Consider the following 22,606-nt stretch of genomic DNA (forward strand, 5'->3'; position numbering starts at 1 on the left):
AGTAGAAGTAGAGAAAGAGAAGATCGAGGCGCAAGGAGAAAGGAGAAGAAGAGGAGGACTCCAGGGACCAGCCACCCTGCTACACAGCTATACAGCAAGCCACAGAGTAAGAAGTAAAGAAAGGTATATAGAATAGAAAAAGATAAAAGCCCAGAAGTAAAAGGTAGATGGGATAATCTAAGTTAAGAAAAGTTGGCTAGAAACAAGGCAAGCTAAGGCTGGGCATTCATAAGAAAGAATAAGCTTCTGTGTGATTATTTGGGAGTTGGTTAGCGCCCCCCCCCCCGAAAGACTAAAGAGTAAGAAAAACCAACTACACTCTCTGAAAGTATCAAATTTAATTGACTTAGAACTTGCTACCCCTATAGGCACATGCATGTTTAGTTGGATTGCTCCCAACCCAATTCAGTCTCTGGCTGTGATCTACCACCTTTATGTAAATAAATTTCTAAGTGTCCCATTCCTTACTTTTCAAGGCCCTGTTTAAACATTAACTTGTTCCATAATGACTTTTCTGTACTTCCCAGTAGGAAATATAAAGTCTCTCCAAAGCTCTGCTAACTCCAGTTTTACATACCTAACCATTCTCTACCCTGAGTTATGGATATATCCCTTTCATATTCAACATGTATTATTGGCATTAACAATACACTGGGTATTAAATGATAAAAATATAGACATCATCTCTACCTTTGCGAAGTATAGTGTTTAGAAAAGATATATAAGAACAACAGATTTCAAGAACATTACTTTTCATAGAGATTTTTTTTCCACAGAGAAATTCTACATTTTAAATTCATCATATGGAAGTGAATTCAGTCAGTCACTCAATTAAACAATTAAAAAGCAATACCTTAAGTAAAGCCCTATGTTAAAAAAAGTTACTCAAGATGAGCCAATAACTTATACAACTGAAGTTCTTATTTACAAATCCTATAAAGGTCTTATATCTTAAATTGTAACTAACATCATGTCAATATCTATGATCTGGAATTCTGATATTGCTGATGCAAATTTCAATATTAATACACAATTTTCTGACTCAATGATAGTCCTAACATACCAAATGTTTAATATACAAACACATACAGTGATAAACAACAAAGGATGCTATGTAAAAGTATCATCTCTTTTAGGAAAAATTAGAGGAAAATAAATCCAGTCCCAGGGACAATGGACAATGACACCTTCTTCATGTCCTGCAAGTTCATACCCATAAATTTATTTGCTTTGTGTATTTTCCTCTCTATGACACTGAATACTCCTTTAGAACAAAGACCATATTTTAGTTTTTAGACTTTTATATTCCTTATCTATCACAATGATAAGCATGTACTAGGTGCTTAATTACTATTTGTAAAATACATGAAAGAATTTTTCAGACCTTTCTATGAAAAGAGGAAAGTACCTGTTCCTATTACTAGGTATAGCAACTGACTTTCCAGATTTAGTCAAATGCTATCTTTTCCTGGAAATCACATGTTCGTACATGACAGAATAGGTGTGAGTAAGTAATGGGGCCTTGGAAACATCTTCATGGCTTTAGAAACTAAATGATAGAATACACTGTAGCTTCTATTTTGTTCTCTTTTGGATCACTCGCTTCAAGGGGACCCAGCTGCCATGTTTCAAGGATATTAAGAAGCTTAATGAAGTTTGCATGGTGACAAACAATCTTTTTGCCCCTTGCAAGACACATGAGTAAGCCATATTGAAAGCAGATTCTACAGTCCCAATTAAGCCTTCAGACTACTGACTACAGCCCTGACTAACATCTTGACTGCAGTCTCATGAGAAATTCCAAGCCAACATAAACAACGAAAGAAAATTAAACTGAATGCCTCAGAAATCAATCAATCAAAGGACATCAAGAAAGTGAAAAACTGATCCGTGGGATAAGTGAAGATATTTACAAATTATTTTTAAAGCATTTTTTTATTCAAATATTTTATGATGCTAGAGAGCAAACCTAGGACCTACTACTTGCTAGGCAAGAGCTCTCCCATGAAGCTATACCCTCATTTCTTACAAATCATGCATCCGATAAGGGATTTGTATCTATATCTCTATCAATACAATGATAAAAAACTACAATTTTAAGATGAACAAAAAACCTAAATAGGTATTTGCTCAAAAGAAATACAAAAGTGGTCATTAAACATATAATTAGCCATCAGAGACAGGCAAATTAAAATCACAGTGCAATACCATTTAACATTTATTAGGATGGCTATAAGAATAAAAAATATAGACATTAAGTGTTGTTGAAGCTGTGGACAATTTAGAATCCTCATATATTCTTGTTAAAATTATAAGTAGGGGATAGAGAAACAGTGCAATCAGTAAAGTGCTTGCTGTGCAAGCATGAGGCCCTGAGTTCAGAGCCCCAGAACCCAAGTGGAAAACACTGGCCTGGTGATACACACATCTCTGTTGGGAAGGTCAAGACAGGTGGATCCCTGGAGCTGGCTAGTTAGTCAACCCAAATCAGTGAGTTTCAGGCTGAGAAATCTTGCCTCCCCCCAAAAAGGGGAGGAGGTTAGAGAAAAAGCTCAGTGGTTAAGAGCAAGCATTGATCTTACAGAGTTCAGTTCTCAGCACCCACGTAGGGCAGCTCACAAAGGCCTGTAACTCCACCTCTGGGGACCCAGGGAATTGGACACCCTCTTTGGGCCTCTACAGGCAATATACTCACATGCACGTAATACTACACACACACACACACACACACACACACACACACACATACACACACACACACACACACACAAATAAAAAATAAAAAATAAATCTTAAAAAAAAAGTGTGGAGTGAGACGGAAGACATGTGATGTACACTGTGCCTGTACCACCCCACACAAAATGATAACATAAAATGTTATCTGATACTTCCTCACAGAGTTAAACAGAGCTGGCTTATGACAAAGCAATTTCATTCCTAGTTATATACCCCCAGAGTAATTAAAACACTTGCACATGCAACTACTGAGGGAAGCAGCTCAGAGGCAGAGTGCTTGGCCAGCAAACACGAATGAATTCCTGGGTTTAATCTCCAGTAGTGAAGAAAACATCCAACAACCACTGACTTGAGGGTGTACTGGCAAAATTTATATGCACTATGCACACATGAACATAAATGTTCATAGCAGCTAAATGTAACTGCTCAATGTCCACCAATTCAGGGAAGAATAAATAAAGTGTGGCATCTATATAATTCAACAACAAAAAGTATGCATTACTGATATATATATATATATATATATATATATATATATATTAAAATATAGGTGAACTTCGAATATGTTACATGAAAGAAGCTATACACATACACAGGGTTGGCTATTAGGACATCTGAGGTATCATTTCATATATATATTAGGATTTTATTGTAAATTTGTAGAAAGGAAAACTTCTGTGATTTTTATACCTCACTTTCACTTACATCCTCCAGAACCTAATTCATAAATGTAGTGTACTTCACTGAAGGAAGTGAAGACCCAGAAAAAAAGCCCTTACCTATGGTGCAATTGCCTGTAGAGGTCACTGCTGAGCAAGGGCAGCGGCGGCATTCTTTAGTAGCATCAGGACTCTGGTAAAATCCTTCTTTGCATTCTTCACAGTGATCCCCTTTGCTATTTTCCTGGCAGTTTAAACAAGCACCTAAAAGAATAAAATTATTGTTTCAGAGTTAAGGAACTTTCAGAAATCCTGCCCACAACAAGAAGACCATAAAATTATACAGGAAAAAAAAATCAGGAGTAGTGTTTGGTTTCTATTTGGTTATTGAGAGAGAGAGAGAGAGAGAGAGAGAGAGAGAGAGAGAGAGAGAGAGAGAGAGAGAGAGAGAGAGAGAGAGATAGATTGAGATTTAAGGATGGAGACCCTCTTCTGACCTCCATGGGCATTAGGCATACATGTATACATGCAGGCAAAACACTCATACACATAAAACAATAAAATAAATACATCTAACTTAAAAAATAGTTGTGTATGTGTGTGTGTGCCTACCCATGTTTCTGTGCACCATGTATGTGCAAGTGCCCCCAGAGTACAGAGGAGGGAATTGGAGCTCTTTGAACTGGAGTTACAGGTGGTTGTGAGCTGCCCAGAGAAGGTGATGGGAGCTCAACCTGGGGCCTCTGCAAGAAACAAGTGCTTTTAACCGTTGAGCCATCTTTCCAACCCCTCCTGATTTGTTTTTTAACTAGCCTTGTCTTTGAATTCAATGTCTCATATGAGAAAAAAGCTGGGAATGTGATTATAGTCACAACATGCCGTTATTAGTTAACTGGCTACACACTAAAACACACTAACTTTGTACAAAGAAAAAAATAAGATAATATATGTTAATAGAGAGCAAACAATTTGTGGCACTTTCATAGTTTGGATTTTGTAGTCAAATGATGAACTATCTATGTACACAAACAAGCATCCTAAAGGCAGCACTATTGAAAAGCAAACTGAAGGATGGCGCCTAGATGTGTGAGCATGGAGATCAAGGGAGATGCAAATCTGACAACAGCACACACACTGAGGGTATTTAAGCTAAGTCCAGGGCCTCAGTGAGATCACTCAGAGGAAAAGTACAAGTGGAGCGGACAAATTTGCTAAGTTCCCAGCTCTAAGGCACTAATGTAGGGCTAACTAAGGGAGATGGGGCACAGCTGACAGAGAAGGAAAAGCATCCACAGGAAGAAAGCCAGGAGACGTGGCATCCTGGACCAAAGTGGCTCCTGAGCAGTCAAGGCAGTTAGAGAGTCAGGCTGCTGTAGTCTCTCTGGAATGGGACCCCACAAGGACACACAAGAACCTTGAGTTCTTCAAAGCAAGTCTACTATCTGAAAGAAAAGTTTGTAGTTAAAAAATAATTAACCCTCTTACATTTTCTTTCGAGAAAAATGTGATAAGGAAAGAAAATTATAGAAAACAAGTAAAAGAACAAGCAAAGTGTCCTGAACAGCTTTATTAACATTTGGGACACATTCCTTGAAATCTTTCCTTATTTATAGAGATCTAGGTTTTGTCATTGAAACAGTCTAATTATATGGTACTTGTCATTTTACAGCCCTACTATTTACATTGTTGTGTAGCTACATGTCATTCATGAAAGAACTGCAATGAAAACAGTCTAATAGGTACCATTTCTTGGCTGAATATGATGATCAAGGCACTGTAGATGTACAAATGTATTTAATTTTACAACAACCTACTAGGTGGTTTTGATTTTCTGGGTTCCTAACCATATATTCTCTAGGTAACAGTATTAATTACCTATTGTTATAAATTTGGGTATCTAGGTTTTTGGGGTTTTTTTAGGATCATAACTATCATCTGATGAGCATTTTTTTTTTTTTTCCGAGACAGGGTTTCTCTGTGTAGTTTTGGTGCCTGTCCTGGATCTCGCTCTGTAGACCAGGCTGGTCTAGAACTCACAGATATCTACCTGGCTCTGCCTCCTAACTGCTAGGATTAAAGGTGTGCACCACCACTACCCAGCTGCATTTTCTTTTTTTTAACATAAACCTTTTTATGAATTTAAAATTATTTTCTCAGAAGGTATAGGATTTCTGGGTCAAATATTTTTAAGATCATTTTTATACCTATTCTCAAAATTTTCCCTATGATATTTTCACCAATATATTTTTACTACAAAAATGGAACTTTGGAAAATCTAAATGAATCTAAAACAGAAATTCCAGAAATAGTGGGAAGAACTGTGCAAACATACAAAGTGGCCACCAGAGGGCAACCATATTACAGCACTGAAAACTCGTTTGTGACAAAAGTTGTACATGAACTAACTGGCTGCTCTAAGTCAGGTTCACTCCTTTATATTGGGTTCCACTTTATTTTATTTTTCATATGGTAAATCATTTGTTTCTTTCAAACACCAGAATTATTCAAAGGATTTATTTTACTCTATCTCTACAGCATGTGCAGGTCAGTGTGAGAGCTGCTTCATTGTTAGAAAGAAAAAGAATCTTGTACATGGCTTTCTGGTACTGTAAAAGACCCAGAGAGTAACTAATAATTCTGCACTATGAAGCATTCTTTTTGTTATCTAATGTTGAACCTTGATGTTCTTTTTCATGTTTTTCCATTAGTTTGTGTATTTATCCAATAAAGATTAAATATGTGCCAATATCTGTGCTAGAGATTGTATAAACAATGGGGACGAAGCTGATGCTGTTCTTGCCCTGATAGAACTTATCATGTAGAAAGTAAGGCCATGTAGTAATAGTCACAAGTAAACATGTAAACATCAGTTGTGACAAGTGCTCTCAAAAATTACAAATGCACATGCTAGTGTATAGCAGAGGACTTTGCATTTAGTGAGGAACATCAGAAAATGCTAATGAAGTCAGAGTCTAAAGAAGAATATGACTTAATAAGACAAAGGGGTCTGCAGTGTGGGTGGAGGTGGGTTAGAAAGGCCATTCTTGGCAGGAGAAAGATAACGAATGATAACTTTGGGACAGGAAGAGAGGCTGGGATCCCACATATAACAATAAAGAAAAAGAACAGTAGGCAATATAGTGCACAAGTAGGTACAGCCAGATAATATAGAAAATATAACACAATGTCTTCTAAACAGATTTCTCTGCAAACACTTCACTGGAGAGCAGAGGATTAGCATAAAGTATAAGCTTCTAGCACAGGTTCTTCTGGGAATTCATTCAGTTTCAAATATTCTGATACTCTGTTCTCATTAAAAACTCTTGACCTATCAACCTCATATGTCCTGATTTTTTTTTCTGTTGGTGTTAAAAATTTTCCCAAGAAGTTCCTCTAATCTTACATTTAGGGAATTTGTGACCATTTGACTGAGTTTGCTTAGGTGTGGTTTTCTCTGTTATAGGGAGGGCATTTGCTGAGCTTTCTGACCTGTAGGTTGACTATATTTTTTTTATTAATCATTTAGAAAATTCCTGGCCATAACTCCCTGAGCCTCCCTTACATTTAAATTAGACTCTGGCTGTGACCTACTTGTCTCTCCTGCCTTTTCTTCTACTACATTTTATCAAAATGTTTATGTTTAGTTTTTATTGGATTCTATTTAGTTCTAACTTTGCCTTCACTGGGTAAAGCCTGCTCTTAAGCTTATGCCATAAGTTATTAATTTAAAATATCATTAATTTTCAGTTCTAGATTGCTTCTTTTTAATGCATGTGTATGTGTGAGCAGGCTCAATATGCATGCAAGTACACATATTTGTGTGCACAAGTGTAAGCCAGAGAACAATCTCAAGTGTCATCCTTAGGAATGCTGTCCACTTTCTTTGACATAAGAGTCTCTCAGTGACCTGCAGTTCTCTAATTAGGGTAGACAGGATAACCAGCAAGTACCAGGAATCCTCTTGTCTCTGTCTCCATGCAGTATTACAACTGCATGCCACTGGGGCTGGAGACATGGATGACTCAGTGTTTAAGAGTACTGGCTGCTTTTCCAGAGGACCCACATTTAATTCTGAGTACTCACATGGCAATAGCTCACAACTGTTTGTAACTCCAGTTATAGGGGATCAGATGACCTCCTCTGACTTCCACAGACACTGCACACATGTGATGCACAGACATGCATGCAGACAAAGCACCCATACATATAAAACCATTCACAGCATTTCCACATGGGTTCTGGTAGAACTCAGGTCCGCATGCTGGCACAGCAAATACTTTACTAACTGAGCTGTCTCCCTAGTCCTCATGATTTTCACCCCACTCATGTGTGTGCATGTCTGTAGCAAAGTGCAGTGCTATTCTCTAGTAATATTTTATCTCTTTTTACCCATTTTGTCTGATTTTTCCTCAAATTCCACAATATACTAATTTTAGTTATTTTAAAGTTTCAATGTTAACTCTAATAGCAATATTACTTGCAATGCAGACTCCATTGCTTATAGTTTTATTACTGGTCACATTTCTCCATTTTTGTAGTCTCTGTTATTTAGTGTATGTTACACCTGATATATAAAAGAACCAGAGTGTCCTCTTTTCCTGTATTAGGCAAATATGAGAAAATTATGATCTCAATTCAATCAGGCATGGAAGTAGGTTGCATATGGATTGCAATTTTCGTAACCACTCTAGTTCTTCACTATTTCTTGGCATGACCTTTTGGATTAAGAATCTGGGAGACCTTTGTCTCCTCAGCTCTGAAAGACTTTGAGAGAGTCAGCACTGGCCATTGGGGGTTCAAATATTCAGACCCATTAGAATTTGGCAATAGATTTAGAAAGAGCTGGCTGTATGTTTTAACAAGCCCTCTTCTCTCTAAAAGGATTTTGTCTCCTCAGCATAAAAAATTTTCTGGCCTGGCCATCTATTTCCTTCATAGTTAGCTTTGGGAAAACTGGTCTTCTGTTTAGGGCTCTTCTAGTTTCCAACTACCCTGCAGGCTCCAAATGGCTGTCAAAAGCTCGTTCTCAAGTACAAATCCTTTCCTTGGGCCAACCCTTACTCCTAGCCTGTGCTCAGAACAGGCAAATCTTCCCTGGAAAGATAGCATGTGGTGTACAGATGCAGCCTGACTTAACTGTAGACATCATGAGCCATAACTTTCATGACTATGCCTAAGTAACTATACGCCCTTTCCTTATATAGTTTCCCTGCACCCTGCAGATTAAAAAAAAAAAAAGAGTGGTATGGTAAATGAAACTTTACTACTAGAACTTGTTCAATATCACCTGGCATCTTTGATATTAGCTTGAGATAAACTAACTATATTCTAGGTTTAATGAAAGTCACCTTTGTCCCTAACACCACATAATTCTCTACTTGCTGATCCAAGTTGTGAGGACTGGCCAATCTTGCTACCACCCTTGACCATGCTTGTGTAAGTAAGACCCCAGTCAATTGCACTCTGCAGTTCTGGATCTACTTGACCCTTCTTCAAATCTCATGGAGCATTAGCTCTTTCACACAGGATTTCCCAAGTGATCATAGCTTGCCTGGAAGAATTTTAACACATTTTCCCAGTCTTTACTTTGTGTTGTACTCCATACTTCTACAGATCTTCAATCAATATGATTTTCAAAGTCATGAAATATTTTTAAGTTGTTATAAAAGTTTGGTTTGCCATATGCCTTATTGTATCTATCTAAAAGAAGAAGGACTTATAAAACGTTTGAAAAGAATCAATACATAAAGACTTCAAGATCAAACAAATAAAGAATAATGTCATATTCAATTAAGGAAACTACATACCTGTGATAACATCACAACTATTGGATCGGTTGTTGCACTGGCAGGGCAGGCAGCCTGTCTTATTAAAGCCATAATGTCCATCTTGGCATCGGTCACACATGGAGCCAGTGACACCCACTCTGCACTGGCAATTCCCAGAACTGCAAATAAAAGACAATGAACAAAAGTTCAATGATTTAGAAAACTATATTATCTAATGCTCCATAGATTATCTGGACACAGCCAAGAGTTTCTACTAGATTCTACTTCCCAGAGGCACAAAAGGGATTTTTTTTTTCAGGATTTTTGTTTGTTTGGTTGGTTTTATTTTCTGGAACTCTGGTCTCACTTTGTAGCTCAGTGTGGCCTGTACCTCACTATGTAGCTCAGGCCTGCCTCAAGTTATAATCCCTTTACCCCAGCTTCCAAAACTAGGAAATTGATGGATATGTTCCAACTAATAGTATTGATAACAATACTTTATGACAATTCCATCCTCTATGCTTTAGATTAAAATACATGAAATAAAAAAAAAAAAAGAATGGAGAATAGAAGTTCCCAGTGTAAAATCTTTCTCTAATGAACATTGGGACTTAGAACTCGTACCACTGCTTTATCTCATTTCAAGATTATCCCAAAGCTCTACAGGCATCTGTTCCAATTGGAGAAAATAAGCCAGCCTTTACCTATCTTCTGGGCCACAAATGTGAAGATTAAGATCTTGATAAATGAGACAGACATAGTGGCATGGCACATGCCTTTATTCCCAGCACTTGTGAGGTAGAAGCTGGCAGATCTCTATGACCAGCCTGGTCTACAAAGCTAGTTCCAGGACAGCCAGGCTGTTACACAGGAAAATCCTGTCTCGAAAACCAATACAACCCCCCCCCACTACAAACAAACAAACAAAGATTTTGATAAATGAATCAGTTCACACTTATTTCTAGATTAGGAACTTGATATAATTGTCTATTTTGAGCCTACAATGTATTTAAATCATAGTTCTGATAAGTAAGATAGAATTCACAATTAAGTAATTATGACTAGAATGGGGATGTCTGATGCATTTCACACTAAATTGTTAAGATTTTATTTTTATTTATGCACATGTTTGTGGGTACCCATAGAAGCCAGAAGAAGGCACTGGATGCCCTGCAGCTAAAGTTACAGACAATTGTGAGTTGCCAGACACAGGTACTAGCAACTGAACTCTAGTCCTCTGTAAGAGCAGCAAGCACTCTTAAGCACAGAGCCATCTCTCCAGCTCCTGCAATTAAATACTATAAAAATTTTAGGTTGCTAATCAACCACCCCCACAAAGTAAAAATAAAAGACTTAAAATTTTTACTTAGTATCCCATCAATTTCTATTTATTTTCTTTTCTTAGATTATAACAATAATAACAACTCTCCCCAATCATTAAAACACAAAACTTTTGGCTATTTTCTTTTAAAAGTTTTTAATTTTTGTTTTTGTTTTGAGACAGTGTCTCTCTGTGTAGTTCTAGCTGTCCTGGAATTCACTATGTAGACCAGGCAGGCCTCAAACACACAGAGATCCTCCTACCTCTACCTCCTAAGTGCTGGGATTAAAGGCATGTGCTACCACACCCAGCTTATTTTTTTTTGTTTTAGTTAGGGACTCTTGTTGAATGAATCAAAACAGAAACCAAAGGGCAAGAACATTCATTGTTGTGTCCCATGCAAACAGCCTTCCACCATACACAGAAGGACAGTCATTGCTGTGATCTATATAAGACAGCCTCCCACCACACACAGGAAGACATTCATTGCTGTGATCCATATAAGACAGCCTTCCACCACACACAGGAGGACAGTCATTGCTGTGATCCATATAAGACAGCCTCCCACCACACAGGAGGACATTCACTGCTGTGATCCATATAAGACAGCCTCCCACCACACAGGAGGAGCAGGGCTAGCAGTGAACTGAAAGGACAAAAGGAAGATAGATGTGCTTGTGGTTGTCATCTACATAAATATCTAGTAAAGAAGGTCCATATCAGTATACAGGTTTGTTTTTCAGTTCTGAGGATTTAAACCCAAAGCATGATATATGCCAGGCAAAACACTCGACCACTGAACTACATCTCTAGCCCTCAAATAATTGTTTCATAGCAACATACCATGGCATTATTCAAATGTACCATCTCTTATTTAATTCTCTTGACGGAATTTAGGTTGCTTCTTATATCTGACTATTACAAGCATTGGGAAACCAAGTTGGGCCTGGGGTATGTCCATGGCAAGAAGCAGGAAGGGGGGTTAAACAAAGGCTTCCATGGCTCCTGGAGAAATTATGACATGGAATTTAAGAAAATTGCAGCTAGTTGGGATAGAAATGCACAAAGTAATATGCTGGAGAGTTGGCTCAGTGGTTAAGAGCACTTATGGCTCTTGCAGAGGACCCAAGTTCAATTCCCAGCACCCATGCTGTGGCTCACAACCATCCATAATTCTAGCCCCAGGGGATCTGAAGCCCACTTCCAGGCATGTCTGGGGAAATCACTGCCTGGTGATTTCTATCCACTGTCACAGAAGTAATCAAAGTGACTGCAACACATGGCACAGAGCACAACATTTCAGAATAGCTGAATCAGATATAACTTTGACAGCATTTATTTTTTCTGCTCCATGTTCTTACAATCATTCATTTATGTCTGACTTGTCACTAATTTCTGTAAAATTTTCCTCAAGTAACTTTTGGCACAGTATTTCTTCTGTAAACTTTCCTTTGTTCATTTTTACCTCTAAAATGTTCCCTGCTTTCCAGGCTCTTTTTCCAATGAAACTTTTCCTAGCTGGTCCACAGAGATCTTGTTGTTCCCCATATTTACATTTTAATCCCGTGTAATTTGTTCTATATTCTTTCAATGTGTTAAGCGTTTTCTCATTAGATTATAAAATTCCTGAAACAAAAGCTTATCATGTAATTTCCTATTTTCAAGACCTATCACAAGTACAGGGACCATGCTCTGTAACAGGCTGTTTTAATGTTGTACACCTTGTTAAATGGGTATTTCAGTTCAAGGATTGTATGTAACCAACTTGGTAACCTCAGAAATGTAAAACAAGTAAATGCCTGGTTTGTTGTACATATTTAATAAATACCTGATGAATGCTCAATAAATATACAAACTAAAATTTGGAATTAGGCACTGGGAGGAGGAAAAGATTAAAAACACTAATTACCCGGGTTCATGGGAACAAAAAACAACTAAAGTATTTTCTCTTTGCCCCCTCTTTTCTTCAATAGGGATACTGTTTTGTTTGATTTTTTATTTTTTATTTTTTTGAAGACAGGCATTCGGTAGGTCATCCAGTCCAGGCTGGCCTCTAACTCTCTTTCAGCCTTCTGAATGCTGTGACTACAGGTGTGCACCACTACACTTGGGAGGAAATACCTTTCTTTACATGTTCATTCTAGACCTCAAAAGTTTAGATTCTGTATGAGCAGATCTTGGCAGCAGTCACATTTGATAGGAGACAAATTAACTGAAAGCTACATTTTAAAATAGTTTTCTTAGAGATTTAGCTGCTAATAGTGATTCCCTAAGGAATTGTTGATTCAGTTCAGCAGGCCAAGCTAAAACTATTAATACTTACCTAGCTCTTATGCATGTCAGTTAATGCACTTCCCTACCACCTCTCCACTTCTATTACTGTAATAAAAACAGAAGTCTAAATTTGAAGATTATTGGGATTCTGGACTGAATTTTGCAGAATAGAAGTAATATAATTTTCAACCATGTATACTCTACTGTAGTTTACAAATCTAAGGGTTTTATTTAATTAAGATTTTCTCATTTTACTATGCCCCTAGTCCAACCAGTAAGTTTTACCTTCTACCCCTAAGAAAATATTTTAAACAGAGTTGAACTTTGCTTCTGTGATGGCTATTGTTGATTGCCAGCTTTACAGGATCTGGAATCATCTAGGAGGCAAGACTTGAAGCACACCTATGAGGGATTATCTTGACTAGGTTATTTAAGGTACAAAGATTCATTCTAAAAGTGGATTGGGTCCCGGAATGCAGAAAAAAGAGAAAGGCTCCTAAGGATGAGCATTCATTATCCTCTGTTTCCGAACTAGGAATGCAGTATGACCAGCGGCCATAAGCCTCTGCTATCAGAACTTTTCGACCATTATGGATTGTAGCCTGGAGCTGAGGGCTGAAATAAGTCCTTTCTGCCAGAAGTTGCTTTTGCCTGAGTATTTTACAACAACAACAGGAAGAGCAACTAAGACAGCTTTCCTCTTCTGCTTGTCAAAAAGGAGTAGAAAAGTAGAAAAAAAAAACCCCTCATTTTTACACCGAAAGTTAGTATGCCTTTAGTCAAATAAATCTAATCTAGAAAAGAAAGAAAGAAGGCCAGTCTTGTGATAATATTTGTACTTACCACCTCTCAAATATTGTATCTTAAAAAAAATCATGTATTGAACTACATTTCTATTCAAAGCTACCTAATCTATTCAGCCATGCAGTTTTCTGGCAAATAAGTGAATTTGCAGAAAAAAATTTGCAGAAAAAAAAAAACTTAAAATAGAGGCATTCTAAAAGCAGGAACAATATAACAATAACAATAACAATAATATAAAAACAATGAGCCCCTGTGTTGAAGACCTATGCTAATAAATAATCTCCTCATTCTCCAGGTAACTCTTCTAGGTGGAAGTCATAATCTTTAGTTTGCTATTGAGAAGTCAGAGCTATTTTTTATAGTCAGTGAGTTGGGGTTTATTCGTCACTATCATTCTGTGTACCCCACGCATCATATCTCACTGCCCCTAAAGTTCTGACCTTCCTCTCTACCTGGTCTAGAATAAACATTGTCTCTCACTTCCAGTAAAAGACAAATGTTCCCTAACAGAAGATGAACATCCTGACATTTGAAAAGCTGTGGTAGGGTAACAAAGCCCAAGGTTCTCAGAAGTTACAATAGCAAGTATTTAGATACTCAAGTTAGATGACAGTTTTAAACTTTGTACTGTTCATATAGATGGTGAGCACTGCTCTTTTAAAAAATCCAATAGGCATTTACTAAATATGCCTCTTAAATAACTTTGCAATGCCCACTTTTCTAAGGCAGAACAAAATGGGTCAGGAGACCAGCAGCCAGTGACCTAGTCATGCAATTTTGTGTGTAACACAGTATATTTTAGGATAAACAATAATTGGAGTGTTGTTTGTTTTGCAAGGATTGATTAGTACATTTTCATTTGTCTGAATTGATTATCAAATCATATTACCTATAATAACTTCCTGCATAGAGAAAACATGCATTGATGCTATTTAAGGTCCCATGAACTCTTGTGTTCTTGTTCTAGAGCATCACATGCTGTCCTAGAAATATGGATATGGACAGTCTGGGGTATCAGTTAAAAAATAAAGAAATGAGAAAAATAAATACATAATAGGGAGGTGTTGGGAGAGCAAAGATCATGAAACAGCAAAGCATATTTCTAATTCACCTCTCTCTCTCTCCCTCCCTACCCCTCTCTCTTCCCATGCCTTCCTTTCTCTCTCCATTAAAGAGAAAACATTTAAAATATGAAAGTTTATCATATGGATAAATCATTTCAATCGTGCAGACCATAGAAAGCCCTGTTCATTTCTGAATTCATTTTACTCATTTTCACATGCAGAGAAAAAAAACCAGAAAATATGCCCCTAATACATATCTAGTCTTACCCAAAATATATCCCAAAGCTACTAAATGATTTTGCAAAGAGAATGTACATTCATCATGTCTGAAACACAGGAAAATCTTATGATTCAGTAAGAAGGGATCACTTAAGTCCTTCTACATGTGAGAAAACTACAAAGAAATATCACTCCCACTGAAGATGGCATTCTGAAGATGCCATTCAAGCATTCTGAAGCATCTATGAAAACAAGCTTGCTCTTCATTCATCTAAGACATTACTTAGTATATAAATGGATGAGTTATTTCTGAGGATCTACCATGAGACAATGAATTACAAACATCCCAATGCTATGATACAGCCATATTTCTTGAGTTGTTGTCTCTATAACAGCAGTTCTCAACCTGTCAGTCATGACCCCCTTGGAGGTCGCATATCAGATATCCTGTATATCAGACATTTACATTATGATTCATAAGAGTAGCAAAATTACAGTTATGAAATAGCAATGAGCCAGGCGGTGGTGGCTCACACCTTTAATCCCAACACTTGGGAGGCAGAGCCAGGTGGATCTCTGTGAGTTCAAGGCCAGCCTGGTCTACAGAGGGAGATCCAAGATAGGCACCAAAGCTATACAGAGAAACCCTGCCTCAAAAAAAAAAAAAAAAAAAAAAAAAAGAAAAAGAAATAGCAATGAAATAATTTTATATTTAGGGATCACCACAACATGAAAATTGTATTAAAGAGTTGCAGCATTAGGAAGGTTGAGAACCAATGGTCTCTAAGGTGTTTTCTCTTTAGAATTCTGTTCTGGGCACTCAAAACACTGATGTCAGCTGAAATCTTTCTCCCTGGAGAATATATCCCTTAGTTACGTATTTTAAAACCAACCAGAGTTAATTTCAGGAATCCTGATGAAGCAAATGATTGAATCTAGATATCATGCCTCATGTTTCCTGGGTAGATTTTTTAAATAACAGGAAAAGAGGTGCTTTCTTTTCACTTAAAAAAATCGAGGCAGTAGAGTGGGAAGTTTGCTTGTGAGAGCTGTACTAAAAGTGCCTTTCCATCATGTTACTCATGGCCCACAGCCAATTTTGGCATGCATAAGAATTCAATCACTCAGCAAACATAAAGCTTTGCCTGTGTGACTTCTTTTACAGAGTAAAGCCATACAACACCCCCTTTCATGGGCTCCCTGTTACAGACTGCCGAATGCTTTCGGAAGCAAAGGTCAATGATATAATCACGGGGGAGGGGATGTAAAAATATGGTTTGTGCTTATTCATAGATCAGAAATGAAAGAATTGAAGATTAACAGCTTCATCACTCTAGAGGAAGGGCATACCACTCCATTTTGAATAGAAATCAGAAATCTGTAAGATATGCTAGCAAGACATTTAAGGTAGAATTTGTTCGTCTGTTGTCATTTCCTAGGGACTTTAATATCTAGCAAATTGTGAACACTGTACAGAGAATAAGCTTACTCTAGTTAGGAAAACTGTGCTCATATCCCACATATCTTAAACTATCCAAATAGGGTTTTAGATTTTTCTTGTGGTGCCAAGGCTTAGTTACAGAATTTGCACAATCATTGGTATCAATAAATATTGTAAGTCTTTAATTCTTAAAAAGTTATTTCTTCAGGGAGGCCTAATAATAATAAAGAACATTATACATAAAGAAAATTGTCAAAAAACTCAGTAAAAGTTTTAAAAAGTTGTTTCTTAGGGCTACTGGCATAGCTCAATTTGGAGAGCACAAGAACATGTGTAAGGTCCTGGGTTTAATCTTTACCCCCAAAATGTGTATTTCTTAAAAGTCTATTAACACCTCCTCCAGGGAATGGGGGGTGGGCTGGGAGGAAGGTGAGGGGGGCGGGTGGGGGAGAACAAGGGAATCCGTGGCTGATATGTAGAACTAAATTGTATTGCAAAATGAAAATAAATTTTAAAAAAGTCTATTAACAAATCAGTTGTCTTCCAACATGAATAGTTACTCATTTTTCAAAAGGAAGTTAAAAAAATCTGTCATTTCAAGATATGACACACATCAATAAGTACTCACTAATTTGTTTTTTTTTTTAAAGATTCTGTTTTGCTTAAGATGTGTGGATAGAGAATATTCAGAATTTCCATTATTTTGTAATTATAGTGATTAAGTGGGAGGGGTGGAAGACAGGAAAAAAGGTATCAGAGTTTCTGGAAAAACAGCTTGAGGAGATATAGCTTGGTTCTCATCCAGCTTTCCTGGTGAGTAGCTGACACAAAGCACATACTCTCCCTTAGCCTAGATATTCTCCTTTGTGAAGTGAAGATGACCACAACAACCTTTATGGAGCAGAGTACTGTGAGAATTAAAAACCATATACACAGTGTCCATACAAACTTCAACTCAAACATGAAAGCAACCGTGAAGATGGTGACAATATTCTTAGATTATGTTTTTCCCCCAACACATATTAGAATAGGTTGGAATTCACAGTATCTAAATACAGGAAAGACTCCAAGTTATTTGCTTTTTAGATTCTATTTTTAAAACCCCTTTTAAAAAGTGGCAAGAAATTAAAGGTAAGCACTTATTTTTTAATTAAGAAATTTTTAAAATTTATTTTACATTCCAAAGATCCCCCTCTTCCCTCCTCCTGCTCCTCTAGCCTCCCCTTCCCAATCCACCCCCATTCCCTTCTACAAGAAGGTAAGGCCTCCCATGGGGAGTCAGCAGAGCCTGGTACATTCAGTAGAGGCAAGTCCAAGGCCCTCCCCCTGCCTCAAGGCTATGCAAGGTGTCCCATCATAGAAGTTGGCTCCAAAAGGCCTGCTCATGGCACCAGGGATGAGTTCTGACCCTACTGCCAGGGGGGCCTTAAGCAGATCAAGCTACACAACTGTCTCACTATGCAGAGGGCCTAGTCTAGTTCCATGCAGGCTCCACAGCTGTTGATCTAAATTTCATGAGTTCCCAATAGTTTGGCTTGGTTTGGTTGTCTCTGTAGGTTTCCCCATCATGATCTTGATGCCCTTGCTCATAGAATCCCTCTTCTGGAGCTCGGCCTGGTGTTTGGCTGTGGATCTCTGCATCTGCTTCCATCAGTTACTGGATGAAGGCTCTGTGATGACAGTTAGGGTATTCACTGATCTGATTACTGGGATAGGCCTGTTCAGGCACCCTCTCCACTATTGCTAGTAGTCTAAGTTGGGGTCATCCTTGTGGATTCCTGGGAACTTCTCTAGCACCGGGTTTCTCCCTATCCCCATGATGTCTCCCTCTATCATGGTATCTCTTTCATGTAAGCACTTAATTTTTTCACTAGTTTGGAGCAACAGGTAGCTAGGGAAAGAATATATTCTGATACATGTTGCAAACAGTTTCCAGAAAAAAAAAATCTTACAGTTGTGAAGGTAAAACTCTGGAAAGTCCTACATCATATAGAATCAAAGCCAGCTACACCATTTGTATCAATGAGCTAATGATTTCATTTATTTGTTTTTAAATATCAAATATCTTGGCACATTTTTGTCATTAAAACATCTAGTGATTCTTAAGATTTGCAGGATATAAACTACATATTTATGTACATATTTAGATACAATATCATTAACTTTAACTAAAATATATTAATTGATATATTTATGGTCACTAGGAGCTGGAGGGATTGTTCAGTGATTAATAGCACTTGATGTTCTTGATTCCCAGTACCTATATCATGAAGATTACAACTGCCTACAACTCCAGTTTGAAGGGGATTCAATGCACTCTTCTGGACTTCATGGGCACCTTATACACACATCTGTACTCACACACACATACACACACATTTTTTTTTTCACTAAAGAGCCTTACTCTTTTCTCTTCCTCAGATAGTTTACATGTTGGTACCCTGACAGGGAGAACAAGAAACAGAAAAATTATATTAACTAAGTCTATCAATTTTCTTTTTGTTTTAAGAAGGAAGAACAATTTAGTTTGGCAAGAGACTGAGACTGCTAATTAAAATAGAGTCTGAAAAAAAAAGCCCTGTTGATTATAACTTCCCCCAAACTGTTAAAATAAGGTTTAAGAGGTAGTAAGAAAATTTAGCTACTAGAAAAGTTTTTATATAGGAAAATAAAATGAAAAGTTACTGACAATACTTCATTGCATTTTGAGCTATAGTTTTGTAAAGGAGATGAAAAAATAGTTTCCTGTCTTATTAGCAAAAATACTTAACAGTTGGACATTTTGGCTGGAGACTGTCCCTATCTTTCTGGTCATGGAAAAGATCATTATACAATGAGCAAAGCTCCTTTTCTTGAGGAAAAAAAGATAGCTTTATTGTTGAAAACACTGGGCTATTATGCCAAACATTCCTTGTATTTTTTGAGGACAAATAGTACATAATGTTAGAGCAAAGTCAAATTCAGACAGAAATTCCCAATAATTAAAGTGTATTACCTAAGTACAAAAATATTTTCTGAAAACTAATTTTACCATCACCAAATTTAAAAGTTTATTTGAAAAATCAGTATCAATAGAGAGGCAAAAAACATCAAAAATATCATATTCCCAGAGCTATAACTCAGAAGCTTGGCTTAATTAGATAGGAGGGTTATTTCTCATTCCCTTCACTTTTTTTTTTAACAGAAGAAACAGAGCTCTAAGAATTCTTGGCCCACTCAGTTGTTCCATTACTTGGACAGTGATTCATTCATTCATTCTCTCTCTCTCTCTCTCTCTCTCTCTCTCTCTCTCTCTCTCTCTCTCTCTCTCTCTCTGTCTGTCTGTCTTTCTGTCTCTCTATTGAGACAGGGTCTCATTTTGTAGCCCTGGATGACACTGAATTTTCTATGCAAACCAGGCTGGCCCTGAATTCACAGACATTCCCCTGCCTCTGCCTGCCAAGTGACAGAATCAAAGGTGTGTGCCACCATGCCTGGTTTGTTTTCAATTTTTAACTGTTGTGAACCACACTCTGTGAACCTCTTACATATCCCTTATGCTCCTGAGTATAATTTTCCCTAAGGAATGTATCAAGGAGTGAATTACTAGGCAACTGATTTCACTAGGCAGTGCATGTTTTGCAATAAAGGAAAGTGCTCTGTGCTTCAGCAACACTTGGCATTCTTGTGATTACTAAAGCAATGAGGTGTCTTCATAATTGCAGGTCATGTGAGTTTGCTCTTCAGTAAAGGCTCTCTCAAGTACTTTCCACATTTATTTCTAGAAACTCTAGAAATGTTTCTGGGAAAGCAGTCCTGTCACTTTCAATTGTAATTGTCCTTTCTCAATACGTGGTTTGTCTTTTTACCTTCTTTATAAGATCTTTTCATAAAAAGAAATCTCCACTTTTAATATAGTTAAATTGATCAGGATTTTCCTTTTTATATTTTGAAGGATAGTTTAGCAAAATTAAGAGCATACATACTAAGATAATTATGTTTCATGCATTTTAAAAATAACTAAAGGGGCTGGTGAGAGGATCAGCAGTTACAAGTACTGGCTGATCTTCTAGGGGACCCAAATTCTATTCCCAGCACCCACATGGTGGCTCACAATTTTAATGCTACTCCCAGGAGACTCTATGTCCCCACTTCTGGCCTCCTAGAGTACTACTGCATGCAAAAGATGTTAGAATTCCTAGCCATTCCCCCAGCTACATAACTGTGTGTGCAATGTCCAGTAGCCAGGCAAGATGCTTAGGGCCTTGTGTCACCCTATGGCCTTACGTCCTACATAATCTGTGTGCCATGTGGTCACATAATTTGCACGTAGCATGATCATGTAATCTATGTGCATGCATGGCATAGCTACATAGGCCCATATGTGCATGTTGGGGGGTACCTATAAAATCGGGTTCCACCTATTCCTTCCCTCTCTTCTTGCATAGGCCTATGCATACCCCTTCTATCCCCTTCCCTTAATAAACTCTTATAGTGGGCTTCATTGTGCCTCATGGCTTGTCTTGCATGGTAAACAGCACTGCTTAATAAATAACATTGTGCCACTTAATAAAATAACAAGAGATGCACAGATATACTTGCAAGCAAAACACCTATTCAAATAAAAAATTAATTAATTTAAAAAAACTGAAATGATTTTGAAAGCTTCCAGCATAAAGAAATGGAAAAATAGTTGAGGAGACAGATATATTTAACCAGATTTAAACAAAATACAAAGTGTACATGCACTAAGTATTCTATGTATGACACTGATGTACAACTTTTTATATTTTATGTATCAGTGAAAAATAAACATAAAAACACAAACTCAGGAAAATTAGAATGCCTGAATTCAAATCCTCATTCTCTCACTAGTCATATGACTCCATGTAAATCATACTTTTAAGATTTTTTTTTTCTAAGACTGGAGAGATGGCTTATCAGTTAGGAGCACTTGTTGCTTTTGCAGAGGACCTGGGTTCAATTTCAAGAACTCACATGGTGGCTCACGACCATTCGTAACTCCAGTTCCATGAGATATAACACCCTCTTTTGAATCCCAAGGATACCAGGCATACATGCAGTGCACATACATATATGTAAGATATATATATATATTAGACCTAAAAATATTGTTGAAGATTTTTATGTTTAATTTGTGTGTCCACATGCACAGGTACATGGATGCTCACAGAGGTCAGAAGATGGTGAAGGATCCCCTTGACCTGTGATTACATGCCTCTCCATCATGGATATTGGGACCTAAACTGAGGTACTCTAGAAGAATGGTGTGGTGGTTTGAATGAGAATGGCCCCCATAGGCTCATAGATTTGAATGCTTGGTTGGCAGGGAGTGGTACTATTTGAAAGGATTAGGAGGAGCAAGTGTGTCACTGGGGGCTGGGCTTTGAAGTCGCAAAAGTCCAAACCAGACCCAGCAGCTCTCTCTCTTCTTGTTGCCTGTGGATCCTGATGTAGAACTCTCAGTTACTTCTCAGCACCATGCCTGCCAGTGTATGCCCACACTTCCAGCCATGATGACAATGGACTAAACCTCTGAAACTGGAAGCAAGCCTCCATTAAATGCTTTTCTTTGTAAGAGTTACTGTGGTCAGGTTATCTTTTTACAGCAATAGAAGACTAAGGCAGGCTCAACCATACTGTTTGTTGGCAGAATGTGGACTTTGGGACTTTGGATTAGAAAAGTAGTTGAACATGTTAACTAGATCTTAATGGGCCATACTAGTAGGAGCATGGAAGACAGTGCTGAGGGCAATTTAAACTATGGGAGTCTAGCTCAAGGAGTTTCACAGGGGAAAAATATTATTAAGTGACCTAGAAACCATTTTTGTGATACTTTGGCAAAGAATATGGCTGCTTTTGCCCTTGTTCAAAAACAAATCTGCCTGAGGATAAATTGAAGAGTTTTAGATTAATGGCATTAGCAGAAAAGATTTCAAGACATCCTAGTATTTATTGTGTCATGTGGTTATTAGTGGCCACTCTTATAGATATCTACAATGAAAAGGAGCAAGCTGAGTAAGAAAAAATACAAAATATACAGTTTGCGGAGGAAAGGAGAACCAGTTACTTTAATGGAGTTAAGTCCAGCACTCAAGGAGATAAAAAGTTTAAAGAAAAACCTGATGCTAAATGGGATAAAGGGAGTGGACCTCAGGGCAAGATCCCACCCAGCTAAGCTTCCAACTTGTAAAAGAGAATTAAAGAAAAACTTAAGCAGTGAAGGAAACCAGTGGAAATTAAAAGCTGATGGAAATGTATTTGAACAAGGGGGCCAAGTTCCAGGATATAAGGAAGGGGTTGTGGAATCTCTTTCCATG

The 22,606-nt window shown here is 37.5% G+C and overlaps 1 protein-coding gene across 1 annotated transcript in view; it reads right to left on the minus strand.

The window, feature by feature from the left end:
* Megf9 (multiple EGF like domains 9) overlaps positions 1 to 22,606 on the minus strand; it is a 103,129-nt gene that overhangs the window by 8,489 nt on the left and 72,034 nt on the right. The window contains exons 3-4 of the mRNA XM_059254467.1: positions 9,203 to 9,342; positions 3,516 to 3,659 (exon numbers count right to left, since the gene is read on the minus strand). Of these exons, the coding sequence (XP_059110450.1) occupies positions 3,516 to 3,659; positions 9,203 to 9,342 (284 nt within the window). The remainder of the gene's footprint in view (positions 1 to 3,515; positions 3,660 to 9,202; positions 9,343 to 22,606) is intronic.

The sequence above is a fragment of the Peromyscus eremicus genome, chromosome 2 (assembly GCF_949786415.1).
Source record: "Peromyscus eremicus chromosome 2, PerEre_H2_v1, whole genome shotgun sequence".
NCBI classification, from domain to species: Eukaryota; Metazoa; Chordata; class Mammalia; order Rodentia; family Cricetidae; genus Peromyscus; species Peromyscus eremicus.